Below are 16,591 nucleotides of genomic sequence, written 5' to 3' on the forward strand. Positions count from 1 at the left end.
GAAGAATTGTGCATGAACAAGCCTCCTGTTTAGTGCACCCTCTGTTGAGCCAAGGACAGCACAAGCTTTAGAGTAGCACTATTGCATTTAAAGCAGTCCACTGTGTAAAATGTCAGGTTGTTTCTACTCTAGAAATATTTTACATTCCGTTCTTTCTGCAGCATTACTAATTCCATGTCCTCTTTAAGGCTCTGCATCTGAATGGGACTCGCAATTACATGAGTCACTGCAACTATCCTTTGATTTTTTTTTTTTTGGTACATGTGATCTGAATCCACAACTGCTGGAGCCCAAAGCTTGCTCTGCACGCTCAAAGTGCCACAACAAAATGGGCTGAAATGCTCATTCCAAACGTTCAGTTTGAAGTTGCTCGTGGCAAGCAGCACAGTGTTTTGTCACTGCTGTCACTTCCCTGTGAAGGGTGGTGGAGAAGCAGAGGGGATTTCACCTTGAACACAGCCCACCCTAGACTGCCAGATGACAGAACTTTGTGGTTCTCTCTTTTACACCCTTCTGGGTCAGCCCAGGGCCAAACCTGTGCTCCAGAGGCTTTTCAGGTAAGTACAACACACCCACCTGGATGAACATGTTTGAGTGGTCAGCTGGATCATGTGCTGAAGAGCCTGACTGAAACAGGCCAGTGGTGACTTTGCCCATGTTTTATGGTCAGGTTGGCAGTGTAGGTTATTGAGGAAAATGTCTTATTCTCACTTATGAGAAGCTGAATTTGAAGCCTACGCACGGTGGCTTTTCTAGGGAAACAATTTTTCTAGGAATGCCAGTTACAATTTTAGGAAAGAAACAGTGTGGCAATTTTCAAATTCAAATCAAAATTCAGTGCAAAAGAAGAGAAGAAAGGCTTGAGAAGAAAAGGTCATGATAAAATACTATAAAACAGGTAAAAAACTGTCTTCTCTTTTTGTCTCCTCTCCCATCACTTTCAAGCCAGCTTCTTACTAGAAAAGCTGCTTTCCATCTAAACTTCCATCACACTGACAGTGTAATACAGAAAAGCACTGCCTGAAAATAGAGCTTTTCTTTCACCAGAGGATAATTACTAGTTGTGCACTGTCTCATTATAAAATGCTAGTACAGACCAGGATTTTGCCATGAAGATGCTAAAAAGCATCAATATTATACCTTATATAGGAGCAACTATACTGTTTCATCTGTCCTCTGTCCCTGGAAAACCACCACTTCTCTGGCAGACAAGGTAGAACACAACATCACTTCATTTCCACAAGATCTATCTGCTTTAAAATGAGAGCTCTGTAGGGTGGGAACCTGTTAAGAACTATGCTATGTATGTGCATTGTAAAGAACTTCGTTAGATCAACAGTGTGGCAAAAAACCCCAAAAAAACTCAAAGATAGTAATACCAAAGCCTCAAGTGTAGGTCCAAGGAATGACAGCATAATTATTTTTAGAGATGACTACAGCAGTAACTCAACATGACATGAGAGACTGGAGAAACAGCAAGCTTGATTTAAACCAATGGGAAAGCCAAGAATACAGAATGGAGACTGTTCCTAATGCACCATATTGCATCTGAACATTTTGTTCTTACCCATCTATCCAAAGCATGATGTTTTGCATTTCATATTAACATTCTGAAGACATTAAAGAATTCTTCAATTCAATGTTCATATGCTGTGTCAGAACTCACACTCCGACTGCTTAGAGAGATGCTATGTCTACCTTTTACTCATCTTCCCTCCCTCAGGCTCCTAACCATCCTCCTTCCCACTCCCAAAAAATCCCAGGATCTATTCTTTATTGGGAGCATTATTTAGTTCAGCAGAAAGTTGGTTATGAAAACGGTTTGTGGGATTTGGACTTCACTCTGGATTTCTGCACTACCTCAGCTGTTATACATATGTACTAAGATTGACTGCTAACAAATCATCACAGTAATACTTGAGGTTCATATACTATTTCTCATCTTCAAAGCACTTTAAAATTTCCCAGAGGTTCGACAAAATCTGGGAGAGGGAGAAAGAGCTATGGGCAAAAGTCTTTGTTTAGCATTGGTCTTAATATAAACCATAGTTAGTCCCTTTCTGTTTAGTGCTACAGCAGGAAAGTTTCAGCCCTCAGATTTAGGTCTGAAGTGCTAAACAATGCTAAATTGCCAATAACACATTTTCACTAAAAAGTATTTTAAATACTCTTTGTCATATGGACAGCTCTCTTCAAAAGTTCTGTTCTCACCTTTGAGTTCAAAACTAGGGAAATGGTAGCATTAGCATAATGTCTTGGGAGATGGATTTATGTATCAAAATAAAGGACATTCTGATTTCAGAAAGTTTTGTTAACAAAAATCATATTTCAGAGGAATAAAACAAAAAAGAACATAACCAGGAATCAAAATATTTTTTAAAGGTAAAACTAATAATGCCTCAATAATGCCTTCATTGTTCAAAGCAGAACAGTCAGCTTTTAACAGCTGAATGGAAGCTCTCACTAGTTTTCTGGCCAGCACTGGAAACAGCAATCAAGAGAACTTGGAAGTGAATCATTACAGGCCTTACTTCTCCTTATCACGTACCAGGGGAAGAATTCTTCTCAGTGCATGAGACCAAGTAAAATGCTCTGTCCCTTCAACCAGTGAACCATTGGTTTGCAGGAGCTCTGTGCCCACACTGGACACGCACTCTGCAGAGCACACCCACTCCTGGTGCTCAGGCACAGCTCCTGGGTGCTGTCTTCAGCTGTGGGACCACATCCTGTGGGGCACATGGGAATGACCTTTCCAGCTGCACGCTCAGTGCTGTGCCCATCACCCTTGAAAGTCAGGCAGCATCAAATCAGACCTTTTAGGAGAACTGCTACAAGCTGTTTTCTTCTTTGGACTGGCTGAGTCAGGCTTGCAAATTTTTTTCATTTACCACCACCAAAAAATGAGAATGAAATTAAACAAAATCTAACTTTCTACTTAGAGGTCAATTAATACAAAAACGCAACGATAAAATACTCTGTTTCTCATGTATTCCACTAAACATGCAATCCAATCCAGCCTTGATGCTTCAAAGCATGACTTGTATTTCACATGCTTTCTAGGGCATAGAGTTCTGTGACACAACAAATACAGGCAGCAAGTTTGAAACATAGATGTTCAACCGGTTCTTCTGAGGTCATTTATTTGGTTGGATTCCTTTTGAGCATGAAACATTTCTATAATGTCTGACAAAATATGGAAACATTCTCAGATGAAAGGATACATGCATTCCAGAAAATAATCCACTGAAATCTAAAGAACCTCTTCTTGGAATACTTAAGTGCAAACTCTTCAGTTATGCAATTTTAATATGGTGGAAAGAAAGAAGTGTAAGCTATTAAATTTTTTTAAAGCTTAGGAAGCAAATTAAAACAAAATAACATACATATTATTAATGAATAGCTACAGTGCAAGGTGTGTAATTACATGTTAATTAAATTCTCCCCTTATTACAGCTACAGTGCCTCAAAATAATGTTTTCTCTCTATGTATTTTCCTTGTAGCAACATTTCCTGAAAAAAACCATAGGTGTAAAGCAGAAACTGTTAAGTATTTCACAACTGGGAGAATGAAACTGCAGCTTTTTTTTTTAAAGTTAGAATTTAGAACTGTATTCAGAAATAAACTGAACTTCAACGTGTTTTAATTACGTGCCCTTCTGTTTATAATCTTCAACTTAAGTCTAAACTAAACAACAACGCTGGCAGAACACCATAAATTTGAGGAACTGGGATTAAATACTTCGAGGTAAATGTTAACAGAACCATTTTCCTCTATACAAAAATTATTTGGTTCAGGTAGTGAGCCAGCCTCTGTATGTGCCATCCCCTACTGCCCAATTCCTGCAAAACCCACCATCACCTTTCTTATCTGGCTATTTAGGACTTTTCAATTTTTCTCTTCTCCAAGTCTAAGCTTCTTCCTGCATTTGCAGCTTTTCTTTTAAGTCTGCCTGTAAAGAAAATCAGAAGAAAGAGGAGGTTATGATGGAGCTATCTTAGACCCACATTGTCTTTGTAGTCTTGACACAGTGTGGAGCAGCAAGGCAGACATTATCCTCCACACCTTCCTGTTTTGCAGACAGACCGGTGTTGCTGTCTGTCCTTACGCGATAGCGCGTTATCACATGGCCCTGCGCAATTCCGATGGATGGCACGGCTGCCACGAGCAGGAAGGGATCTGGGACAGCCATCCCTCACCTAACCTTGTCTTGGAGATAGGCTAATTTTCCTGTATTCTCAGACAGCCTTTAACAATAGACACCAAACCGGAAAAATTGCTTTGGGACCTGGTTGTTCCTACTGTTTGCCTTTGCTGCAGATGTTTGTTCTCTAGTGTAATGTGTTTTATTGAAACAGTGCTGGAATTAAAAAGCATTATTGAAAATGAACAATAAAAAAACGTATTTCTGTGATGCTGCTTGTCTGTCTTAATTACAAACACAATTATGAATATGCATCTCATTCTGGAAATCCAAACTGCTGTAGACATTGAGTGTTTAATTTGCAATGTAACATTTGTGGGGAAGGTACAGGGGTTGTGATGTATTCTAATGAAATCTTTGGCAGTGATAATGCATAGCAATCTCTGATTGTGTAGCACTTGGAAATGTGGGATCACTGGAAAAAGGGCCAAAAACACTGGTGTTTTATGGGTAATTTGTATATTTTTCAGTATGAGCATTGATCACTGCAAAAATACAAGAGAAATGGAAAGAGGGCAATGACAGTATTTCTAAGAGTGATAAAGTTTTGTTCAAACTGGGACAGGCTTATAGGTCTTTTACAGACTCTACATAAACTGTTCCAAAACTCAGAGTTACACTCTTAATGGAATACAGGTAATTTTGATAAAGCAAATGGATTTGTACCAGAAGCACTTGCAGTAACTTGACATTTTAGGAACTTTGTGGCTTGCCAGTCCTAGAAATCCCTATTAGTGCTATTCTGCAAATATATCAATGGGGTAACCATATGTCACATGTAACAAAAAATGGTATGAGCTTGATCATGAATCAGGCAAAAATCTAATTATAAGACTTCTTCAGAGGTCAAGAAACTGAGAAAACAGGTGAAAATTATACACTGGTGAAAGAATTAAAACCTGAGGGGAAATTATTTTCTTTGTATACAACCAGAGTTGCAAAAAAAAAAAAAAAAAGAAAGTATTTTTCTCATCTCTGCAGTCTTGTAAAGAAAAAAACTCAATACTGATGTTAGTGGCATGAAGGTCAAGCAAAAACCAGGTATTTACTCTTTTCTATTGATAGGGACAGGAATGAGATAACACAGGCCAGAGATTCCCTCCCATTTCTAAAGACATATTGAAACGGAATATAATGGAATATAAATTCAAATAGGTTGATCTAATGATCTAATCTAGTCTAATTAATATAATAATTCATAAAATAATTCTTATTCATATTCCCCACTGATGCATAGTCCAAGTAAACCAATTTACCAATACCACAGTATTTTCAGATAGTATTAGGTATTTATTAAACTGCTGCTTAGTCAATAGTGTCTAATGTGCTGTATCTGGAGTTCAAAGTGCCACCTGGTTGTTGCCAGTAAGACCAAATTCCAGCAGCTCCTTGGTGCAAATCTATTCTAGCAAATCTGTTCTTTGGCTTTCAATCATTTCCTGTTAATTTCAGTGACAGTAGCTTCCTTCCCTTCCATGAATCTCACAGAAAGAAATCATGGACCCCTCAGAGTCTGAAGACCACATACTGACAGCTAATCTGTTTCATTAATGCAGCTCTTGTGTAGTCACACACCTACCAGACAAAGCCTAAAATTGGCATAAGTGAGTAATTTCTTACACAAATTGAAGGATGTGTGACATAGATGCATCTAACAATTTATATTAAGCACACATTGCATATACTCTAGCACAGCAGCTGGTCCTGAACCCCCAAGAAGGAATTTTATCACTGACATCACTGAGAGCAGGATTTGGCCTGTGTTTTTGACACATAGTAAGGCTGAAGATATATGTTGTCATATTACTGAGTATTTTTTATCTTATCATATGTAAGCTGACTAAACTAGGAGTTATTTATAGAGGCTAATTCACATTTTTACAGCATATGGATGTGCTTTTTGCCAGCTTTAGCACAAACACAGTTTATATTCATTAAGACTGAGCTAGCTAATTAACCATAGACAGAATTAGTGAATAGCTTTCTAGTAATAGTACCTCAAGGTTGCCAATAATTTCATTTGGGATTTCACACACTGCAGACTTCTCATCTTCAGCAGTGACTCCAGCTACAGCCTCGGAAGACGCTGCCCCTGGACAGGGCTCTTGCAGGCAATCCCCCTGGTCAGTCCCCTAGCAGCAACCAGCCAGAGGAAACACTGAGTTAGAACATCCTCCTGCCCTGTACCCAGCAGCACCAGTACAAAGAGAAGCAAAACACAGAGCTGCTTTTGGGAAGCACTGCCTTGACAGAGACCATCGTGGCTGTCTCACACTGCCCAGGCCAGGCAGACACATCCTTCCACAGGGCAAGAGCCCAGATGGGCTCACTCAAATAAATGTCCTCTGCTGACTGATTATTGCATTAAAAGTCTTTTCATTCAATCTTAGAAGAGAATGGATGCTATGTTCTAGAGAATAAATGCCATCAGTGACCGGGATCCAATGGAAATTCATAGAAAAACTGCTTAAGCACCCCCCCTTCCCCCCCATGCCCCCAGCAAGCTAAAAGGAACAAAACTGTACCTGAGATTCTGTCACTGAAGCTGAGGGGGAAACTGCAGGTTGGTCAAGTTCAATCTCATCCTGGTAGCATAAATAGAAAAAAAGAAAAAAGAAGAAAGTAATTTATGTTTAATTATTGCTCAGAGGTTTCTTGCAGTTTTTTTAAATGGAAATGAAATCGTTGGCAAACAGCAAAAAACAATACCTTTTCTGTTACTATCCAGGTGCTCAGAACTGGAAAACGTTCTGAAAATGATTATAGATCAGCTTTAATTTCTAGTTGCATCTCAAGGGGCCCTCTTTATAATGCTTGGAAAGAACAGATGATTTTCATAATTTCATAACACTACAGCTTCTTACTCATGTGGATAATTACGTTTAGAAAACACAGTGCTTAGGTAACATTCTGTCTTCCCACGGAAAATTTGTCACTTCTGAATGGGGACACTGTTGCAGTTTGGAATTGCAGGGGAATATCTAAGGAGTCAGTCGGAGTGAAGTTGCAGTGACACAAAATCAAATAAGGCCCTAAGGAAACTATTTTAATATGTAACTATAATTTAAGAGTTGCTAATGGTCCAAGTTTTGCTGCTTCTTCTTGTTCCTTTGCTGTGACTGTGGGAATCTCACTGCAGAGAGGGGGACCATGGGACCTGCAGCTCCAGGAATGCTCTGACAAGGGCATGGCTTTTCCCACCTGGAGCAGCTGGATGAAGCACCAAGTCCATGCTCAGGTTCTCAGGAGTGATACAGAAGACACCCCTGTGTCCTCTAAAGGGACAAGGTTTTGTGTCCTACTTAAAAAAAATGGATGACAGAAAACATATGTGCCAAATAGGGTGAAAAAAGGCATTTGTGGCCAAGCAAGGAGCAGGGTACAGCACTGAAATGGTGTATCTGGGGCCTCTGCAGGGGAAGTGCCCATCGAGAATACGAGGCAGATGTTCCAGTTCTGAGTCAGCGATTACAAACAGGATTTTGCTTGGATGGTGTAAGTAAACGACATTAATTCACATCAGGGTAATTGCAATTCCCATAAATTAATTTCCTCATACTTTTGAAATTCTAGCTAGGTTGATATTTGGGTCATAGTTACTTGCTACAATTAACACGCTGAAAATATTAAAGCTTCTATACATCTGCAGAAGTGATAGCAACCACTGAAAATACAAAGTTAGACCTAGCCACTTCATTATAATAAAAATCTCTTTTGTAGTCCTAAAAGCTTTTCAGAACTTCTGTTTGGACTCTGTCACTACCTCCAAGGTTCCCTGTTATGTGTGAGCTCAGTAAAGTAGGTAGATAGCATTAGCCCATGTTTATAAGAACATAACAGGCTGACAGAAAGATTTGCAGATTATAACTGAGGAGAAAAACAGAGTTATAGAAGCATTGTCTTTTATCACTGTAATTCAAATTTTCAGCACTTTGTCAATGCCTACATACTCACAAAAGAAATAGTCAGAAGGTTTGTGTTTGGAATCAAAATGAAAAAACTGACTTAAACTGTATTTCTTTCAAAAACAAAGACATTTTGTTTTCAAATTCTATTTTTTAAAAAACTATAGCTTTTTAAATTTAGCAACTATCTCAATTTTCTTCCCTTATATTTTCTAATTAAAAATATTAGCTGAAGTGGATGACAATTCAAAATTACTTTCTGCTTCCTTAAAATAATATTTTTTGTTTAGTAACCTATTCACTAAAAATAAATTTTAAAATTTAGATTAAATGATCATTCCATTTATTTTCTCCAGTCCAAATTAAAAAAAAAAAAGGTCAAATTATGTAATAAAAATAGACCATGTTTTTAGAATCAATTCCAAGTCAATCAAATACACTTTTGTTGCATGGATAAGATTTTCAGAGGTTCTGTTTTTCTGAATAATATTTTTACTTCACTGCGTCTTTTTACAGACAGCCATTCTTTACTCATCTGTTCCATGTCTAATAATAACCCTTGGATCATTAAGAAATAACTAAATTACAGCAGAACTAGTCTCTTTAATGAGCCATAATAGTCCCAACAGTCAGCCAAAAGTTTTTTTTTAAAGACTGTGAAACTTCAATGTAGAATATGAAGCTTTTTGTTTAGTAATAACAAGTTTATGAGCAGGACTACAGTTTACAGCCAAAATATAGTGACCTAAAAATGCCATTCTGCATTGCTCCTTTCTATACATTGTGTCCTTAACAAGTCCAGGGGAAAATTAGAACGAATGAATTGTGGTGAGAGCCCGAAGCCAACAAACGTATTTAAATGAATCCTTCTGATGCAATACTTTCCTTTAAAAAATACAATTAAGTCTTTGTGTTTCCTTTGAACAAAACCTCATGTTTAATAGCACCAATGGCTCTGTAGTAAAATCTATTTAAAAACAGAGAAGGAGACACAGTAAGTTTTATACAGTTACAGAGGCTTTAAAAAAATGTTGCTAGTTTCTGAAGACTAAGTAAATTTATGGTGAATTACTTCCACTGACCTACATTAAAAACTTCACTCTCCTTTTTTTAATTCCTGAAGATTTGTCATTATGTGAGCATTATTCACTATGACAAAGATGTATTACTCAAAGTGTCCTCTTGAATCAATATAACTATCGAAATGTGAGGAACAGTTTGGCAAGATGATAATGCCTTAAAAATTAATTGGCAATATTTTCCTGCACACTGCGGTCCAGCGGGTCCACGGGAATTCAAACATCAAGACATTGTGAGGCAGTTGCACAAATGTAGCTGGCTTATCAGTGTCAGCTGCTCTGAAAGAGACTGAAGGGACAATTAGGTGCACTATTCTTACCTGTTCTGAGGTGAGGTGGGGTGCCAGGAGGCTGCTGGGCCAGAGAAGTCAGCACAGCGTTACATGGGACTGATAGGTCAGCACCACCTCCCCAGCCCAGGGACACCAGTCTGAGAAGGGCAGCTGGAGCAGCCACTGCTCTCAGAGCACAGCCCCGTCCCAACCCTGCTCTGGAATTCTTACTGGTACAAGTCTGCATAAAGACAGGTCTGTATAAAAAGCCCTGTGTTGTTCTGTACATAAACTCACACACTTTTCTTGTTGTTGAGAGGTAGCAAATTGCCTTTCTACAAATGTAGGCAGAGAAAAGACAGTAAAATAGTACAGAGGGAAATTTCTAAAACAGAATAATAACAGGAAAGAAGATTGGTAAAGCATTCTAATAGATGAATTCCACAGATGTGGTAGTTATTATAAAATTAGCTTTGCATAACTTACCAATATACCATTGCATTTTCTCCCCGATGTTATCTGTTACTTACATTAATTTTTCTTAAGTTACTATTATTGCAGATTTTATCCATTCTGTATTTTATTATTTAAAGTTTCTGTGGCATATAACAAGCCCTGGCTGATAGTGTTACTTTTAATAATAGATATAAGAGGTTTTAGTATTATAGAAATGGCTGCTGGGAATATCTTAATAGTCATAGCACAGAACGTCTGCTCTCAAAATATTATGTAGATTAAAACTAGCTATTTACTTCCACTCTAATTCAAAGCATTGAAAAGGTTTGCAGTATTTATGTATGTGGTATGAAGGGGAAAAATCTACTCCAGGAATAGATATCAGAGTTTGGGAATTAGCAAAGCTAAGGTCAAGGTCAGTTTGGCTTTACTAACATGCTTACTGAAAATGAGAATTCAGAGTTTATGTTTACTTATTTCATAAACGAGAAAAAAGACTGAGGGGGTGATGCACTGGCCTCTTTGATAAAAGGCTTTTGTATCACAGAATATTTTAAAACCACCTTCTCAGCTTGATATTACCTGAAATTCTGTACTCCTTTCTAAACAGTCTTAACATAAATTCTCAGCAGCTAAACTTACCAAACACTGGAAAATAATTATTTATAAGGATTGGAAAAAAGATCCCACATTCAACATGGACCATTTCTAAAGCCTTGCAACATTTTTCCAAGCCTTTCAATGGATATAGGTTTGATTTATATGAATGGCAGATGAGTTTCAGAAAGGGAGTTCTTTGTGCATTATTCTCTATATTCATAACACCTGTGCAGTTTTTATTTGTATGCCATGGGACCTTATCCTACCAGAGGCCTGCACAGATTTCTCTCATATGTATGTGAGCTTTGCTATCAAACAAACTCTGTAATACAGGATTTATATTAGTTTGCTATACATGCTAAACATGGCGGGCCCCACACCTACAAATGTGCTGAATTTCAGCTGCTGCAATAAAAGGCACTTACAAGAGGTGGTTTGTTGGATGCCTGTATTTCATGTGGTTGAATTTGAATGAATACCTAATGGACAGAGATGCACTGACTCAAACCAGCCTGCTTTCTTTAATCCCCCACCTTTTACCTGCCAGCATATGCAAACACAACAAATCCACCCCACCTGCCTGCGGAGGTATCACCCACGAGCGTTCCCACAGGAGGTTCCTGGGAGCTGCCAATAGCTCCACAAACACGTCTGCCATCCTCTTCTGCAGCATGAGGTCCAAAGGACCAAAGGATTTTACACAGTACTCAAAAACTTAATCCAGGTATCTGATCTCTATGGTGTGACTGAGGTGGCCGAGCTTCCTCCTGCACACCCTCACTACACGCATTTGTATTAATATTAAAAGTAGAATTAAGATCAATGAGGACCTAAAACTCTGCCTCTGAAGGATGTTCCCTGGTTGCTAATGATGCACATGGAAATTCTGTGTGCGTGTTCCTGGGCAGGAGTTTTCAAACCCCTATTCCTAGAAGAGACAGAAGTTCAGTGAGTCAAAGGTAAGCTTTATGCTCTTATTCCTGCATTTCAAATTCCAAGTCAATATGTTCTAAAAGAGTTTTCCATGTTTCTGATCTGCGATGCGAATCGACTGTGCTGACAATACATTAGTAAAGAATCTAGCCTAAAATAGCTATTTGAAGCAATTTGGTGCCTACATTGACAAAACAGGATCTCCTCCTCCCCCCAGGAAGCTGTAAATCAGTCAGTGACATCTGGCCTCAAGGACATCAGAGTCATCTGAAATGTGGTAATTTATATTAATGAACATCAATATTAATTTTTAAATAAAAAGAATTTGCTACTGCCATTATGTTTACATAAGAAATATTATTTATAGCTTGTGTTCCTCCTTTCCTACATTTTGCCCATAAATTACTGTAAGGAAACACAATGTCACAGTTATAAATATTTTTCCTTGGAGTTAAAGCTTTTACATATCCTCTTACTGTTTTCAGTAACTACATGAGGACAACCAGGATTTTCTTGCTACTCCAGGAGCTGCTGCCAATTTTAATGCTTGACTGAGTAGAAAAGGGTGCTTCTACAAAAACAACCAAAGCCTTCCTCTCTAGAGATATCGTAATGCAGAGTGCCCTTAATGCCTAGATTCTGTAAGAATCTATCTTAGCATACCAGGAAAAAACCCAACAATAAAACCCCCTGATTTTACTAGGCTGCAGTTGCCTTCTCCTGCTTTCACCAAGCTTCCAATTATTGCTGCCAATTTGCAGATTATTTAGAAAGACAAAATAAAAGACATAAAAAAAAAAAATCCCCAGCTGGCTTTAATGCTGAGGACACATCACTAAATGATTCACCTTGGAATGGTCACTCTAAATTCACATTGCATTTAGTGTTGCCAAATCTCCTAGAGTTATGGGATTACAAGAGAATCTCAGCTTTCATTTAAAAATAAAGTTAGCTCTTATGGTTGCAGAGGAAAGACTGAAAACATGAATCTTGAAAGCTCAGAAACTAGACTGCAACGAAAAAGAACCAAACAATTATTTTTAAGAAATTCATTTTTTTTGGGATATATCTCATAATTTTAAATCCTCAAGGCTAACATAACCCTTCAAAAATACATACAGATTTTCAGGAGGGGTGAACAATTTTGGGTTTTTTGTTCTTGAAAGTGCAACTCTTGCATGTCTGGACTCTTCAAAGTGTCAACTCCCACCTTTCTACTTCAAGGGGCTATGGAAAAAGCCATGGAACAAGCAAAGAACAGCCAGCTCCTATATTGGCTGTACAATCAAAATCAACAGGGATCTAAAGTAATTTAAAAAATAAAAAACCACCACAAGCACCTTTCCCACAGGAACCACCTATCTAGAGCTACAAATGGTTTTAAAAAATGAAAGCCCTTTTATTACTCATATGATCACATCTGCAAACCATGAAAGTAAGTTCTGTTGAACCCAATAAACAACAGGCAGTGGCATCCACCTTTATCAGGTTGGAGCTTTACATTTGCTGTGCATCTTTTCTACCACATTATTTTATCAGTAAAGAACCAATATGAATGCTGAAAACATTATGATAAAAATGTGAAACAAAACTTGCCCAGGTGCATTTTTGTACCTCTTTCTGGGACCAGGCTTCAAACATTTTATAGATTCTGCAATTCCATACTCTCAGAAAATCAATTTGCATGAGATCATGTGCCTTTGGCAACAAAATGGCCTATAAGAATTAAATTGCTTGGGGGGCTGGTATTCATCACACCTGCTTTAGGGGCTCTGTCAACCCCCTAAACCCCTGCTTGCAGGAAGTGCAAAGACAACTGTCTCTCCTGAGAGACAGTCAACTAAGATAAATTAAGAACCTAAAAACTCCTCAATGTACCTGCCCTGGACTGCAGCAAGCACAGTCTGCTCTCTGGCCTTTTCCCAAGGGGAACCTAGGAAAGCTCACCCAGGGTCCCTGGTTTGCCTGGTGTGAGAAGTACGAAATATTCCCTTTTTTTTTCAAATGGTCACTGTAGGAACTCAGAGATGATTACCAGCACCACGTGTTCCTCCTGCACCCCTGAGTGTCTAGGCAAAAGTCAGACAGCTGTTGGCACAATCCTGGACTGCTTTCTCCAGGTGTTACATCCGAGATGCAGCAATATCTCACCAACTCTTACTGTTCCACAGGGTTTTAGGTCAGCCCTAAGACTTCCAAAAAAAGCCTGCTAATGCAGACATGCATGTTTCCAGGATGTGTGAATCTTCAGTGTGTCTCATGCTCTGCACACACCAGTTCAGAGCAGCATGTGTGTCCCTGGAGCTGAGCCCCACAAAACTCCTCTTAGTTCAGCAAGCACAGACTTCAGGTTTTACCTAAACAGGAAAAAAAAAGGCACCAAGATTCCAAAAACCTAGGAAAACTTAATCCCTCCACCTTTTAGAACAAAAAGGGCTTGAGAAGAGCCCAGGGGCGCCTGCAGAGAAAGTCTGACAGCAGAAAAATAGCATTTTGCTGCTGGTTCAGTAAAGGGCAGTCACTGCCTGATGCTGGAAAGAGGTCCCACCTCCTGCCTTTGTCCGCCACTGCTCTTGGACAGCCTTCCCTTCCTACCCACTTCCTCTGAAATCAGCGTGTTCTCCACACAAGACTGGTCATGGACAAGCCCCTCACACAACTGCCCTGTGCTCTGCACGTTCTCTCAGCACCAAATGCCAGATGAACAAGCTCTCTCCAAACTCCTCTCAGTCATTAGGTGCATTAGATGTGGATAGGCTTGTCTGTATTGATTCACCCCCAGCTGATGCTACAGAAAATAGTTGCACTAACATTTAAAAGATTGCTTTAAAAAAAACCCCAAACCAACACAACCTAAGGAATATTGATCCAGAGCTAAAAGGGGGGAAAAACTGCTCCCATAATTTAAAAAATACAATATAGATTTTTTAAAGAAAAAATGCCACATTAGAAAACTGCAGAATATATGGCCACATAAAAATGGGGAGCTTGTGTTCTTTGTTATTAGACCTAAAACATAAGGTCTTTGCCTGAGTGTGTAAGTTTCTGTTAAAACAACAATTTGTCCTGTGGACTGTAAATTCAATTACTGTTTTTATTGGAATCACATTTTGCTTTGGAAACAATCATGCAGAAAAACAACCAGTAACTCAGACATCTTAAAAACATCTCAGAACAGGCATGGCTCTGAGAACAGATCAGTTATGGTAATTCTTCCACTGTGAACTGCAAGGTTTTTTAAATCCATTTCCATATTTTTAATTAACACCTAGTTAAAAAAAAATCTTACTGTAGGTCATTTTAATCACAAATGGGAAAACAAATTTGTTTTATCAGAAAATGGATTCAACACTATTTTAGGGACTTATTTTTCATGTTTTATCATAAAAATTAAGCCATTAGCATACATTTCCCAATGTGGGAATGCAGAAGCAAGCCAGCTCTCTGAAATTTCAGAGTTACAGTTTTCAGTCACCTCTCTATGTGAAACTAGTCTATTTTAACACCAGAATATTTGATCAGCACACACAAACCCTCCACACAAGTCCAAGGTATCGGTGCTTCTTTACAACTCCATTTCTATGGAATTTGAATCAGCAGAGTTGTAACCATGGCCTATTAGTCTAAAGAAACCTTCCCTTCCTTACATGATTTTGTGGCCCAATGTAAAGAGGCTCTCTCATTACGTACATGTTCATAATTCTGTTTATGCTGCATCTCAGTGTGAGTGCCTGTGTTTGTTTTAACTCTCCCTTAGAATCCTGTCATTCACATTAGATAAAAACGCAGCTGTGGGCAGGGGCAGGGTTGGTCTGGTGAATGCAGGAGTTAAACAAAGCCTTGCCTCAGCACAGCTTGGCTAGGTGGGTGATTTGAAATCTAGTAAAGCTTCCCCTTGGTAAACTGCCAAAGCCAACCACACCTTGGATGATGTGAGGTTGTTTTTGAGAAGGTAACATCTCCTTGCAGATTATCTCCTCCCACTTCAACTTGGAAGGTTTCTGAGAACAGTCATTTCCATTTCTGTTGGGGCATGAAATGGTTTCTGCTGAAAAATCGCATAAATCTCATTCTGCTTTGACTTGTTAGGAAGCTCATGACAAATCACATAATCCAATGTGGATTTTTAGAATTTGTTTCAACAATGCACGGGAAGAAACAAACATTTCTACTGAATAATTTCTCTCCAATTAAAAAAAAAAAAACAAACTAAAAACAGTCTCTTAACTCCTTATCCCTTATAAACTCTGTTAACTGCATCTTATAGAAAATTACCATACTCACAAGTAACAGAACCAACAAAAATCTAACATTTGCTCAAAGATTTCCACAATCATACAGAATTCAATCACAACTCAGAATAGAGAGCAAACACTTCCAGCTCTGGAGTGAAAATCTTGAGCCAGCCATAGAATAAGTGAAGCTAAAGGGTATTGCATTGAGTTGTACACTGCAGCCTTTCCTCTCCTCCCCTTGTGCTTTGTCTCTCTGAGAAACTCTGTTCTACAAAAATAGGCAAAGAACACGTGATCACAAAGTTTGCACGCAGTTTGCCTGATGAGATAAAGACAATGTGTCAGCTTTTGATGGGAAAAAAATGAAGCAATGATGCCAAAGGGTTTTATTTATTCCTTTCAGCAGCACCTTTTCCTTGGCAGCTTTTTTAAATAGCAATGTCATAAATACCTAGAGGGAGCAAGCACCCAATGGCAGCATCTTCTCTTGAGAATGCAGAGCCATACCCAGAAACATGACATCGCCTACTCTGAAGTTGCTGTCTTTTGATCTAACCCTTAGAAGAAAGCACTCAGCGGGAAAATCCAATGTGTCTGGATTGCCAAGAAGAGAAGTGGAGGAGAAGATAGGAAAATCACTAATTGTTGGGAAGCTTGGCTGGCAGCACAGGGAAAGGCAGGCTGGATGAGGACACAGGATTCATTTGGTGCTGTGGAAGAAAAGAGCAAGAGTGATGGGAAGCAGCAACCACATCTCATGGCTGGAGGAGAGGCAGTAAGGCTGAGCATAACCCAGAGATCACATCAAAGGTCTCACTCTGAAGACTCCTGGAGGTGAGCCCTATTCACTTCCTTACCTACATTAAGCTTCTTCCCTTCAATAGTCTCTTGCTCCATTGAGACAAAATG

At 38.8% G+C, this 16,591-nt stretch overlaps 1 protein-coding gene across 2 annotated transcripts in view; it reads right to left on the reverse strand.

Annotated features, from left to right (window-relative positions):
- Positions 1 to 3,123: 3,123 nt before the first annotated feature.
- The window catches only part of CABCOCO1 (ciliary associated calcium binding coiled-coil 1), a 43,674-nt gene continuing 30,206 nt past the window's right edge, over positions 3,124 to 16,591 (reverse strand). Inside the window, exons 5-7 of one of the 2 annotated variants that reach the window (XM_031060722.1) lie at positions 6,728 to 6,787; positions 6,200 to 6,334; positions 3,124 to 3,950 (exon numbers count right to left, since the gene is read on the reverse strand). In XM_031060722.1, coding sequence (XP_030916582.1) covers positions 3,909 to 3,950; positions 6,200 to 6,334; positions 6,728 to 6,787 — 237 coding nt within the window. In that variant the 3' untranslated portion in view covers positions 3,124 to 3,908. The remainder of the gene's footprint in view (positions 3,951 to 6,199; positions 6,335 to 6,727; positions 6,788 to 16,591) is intronic. The other variant, XM_031060723.1, reaches the window with a different exon arrangement.

Source organism: Geospiza fortis, unplaced genomic scaffold, assembly GCF_000277835.1.
Source record: "Geospiza fortis unplaced genomic scaffold, GeoFor_1.0 scaffold92, whole genome shotgun sequence".
NCBI classification, from domain to species: Eukaryota; Metazoa; Chordata; class Aves; order Passeriformes; family Thraupidae; genus Geospiza; species Geospiza fortis.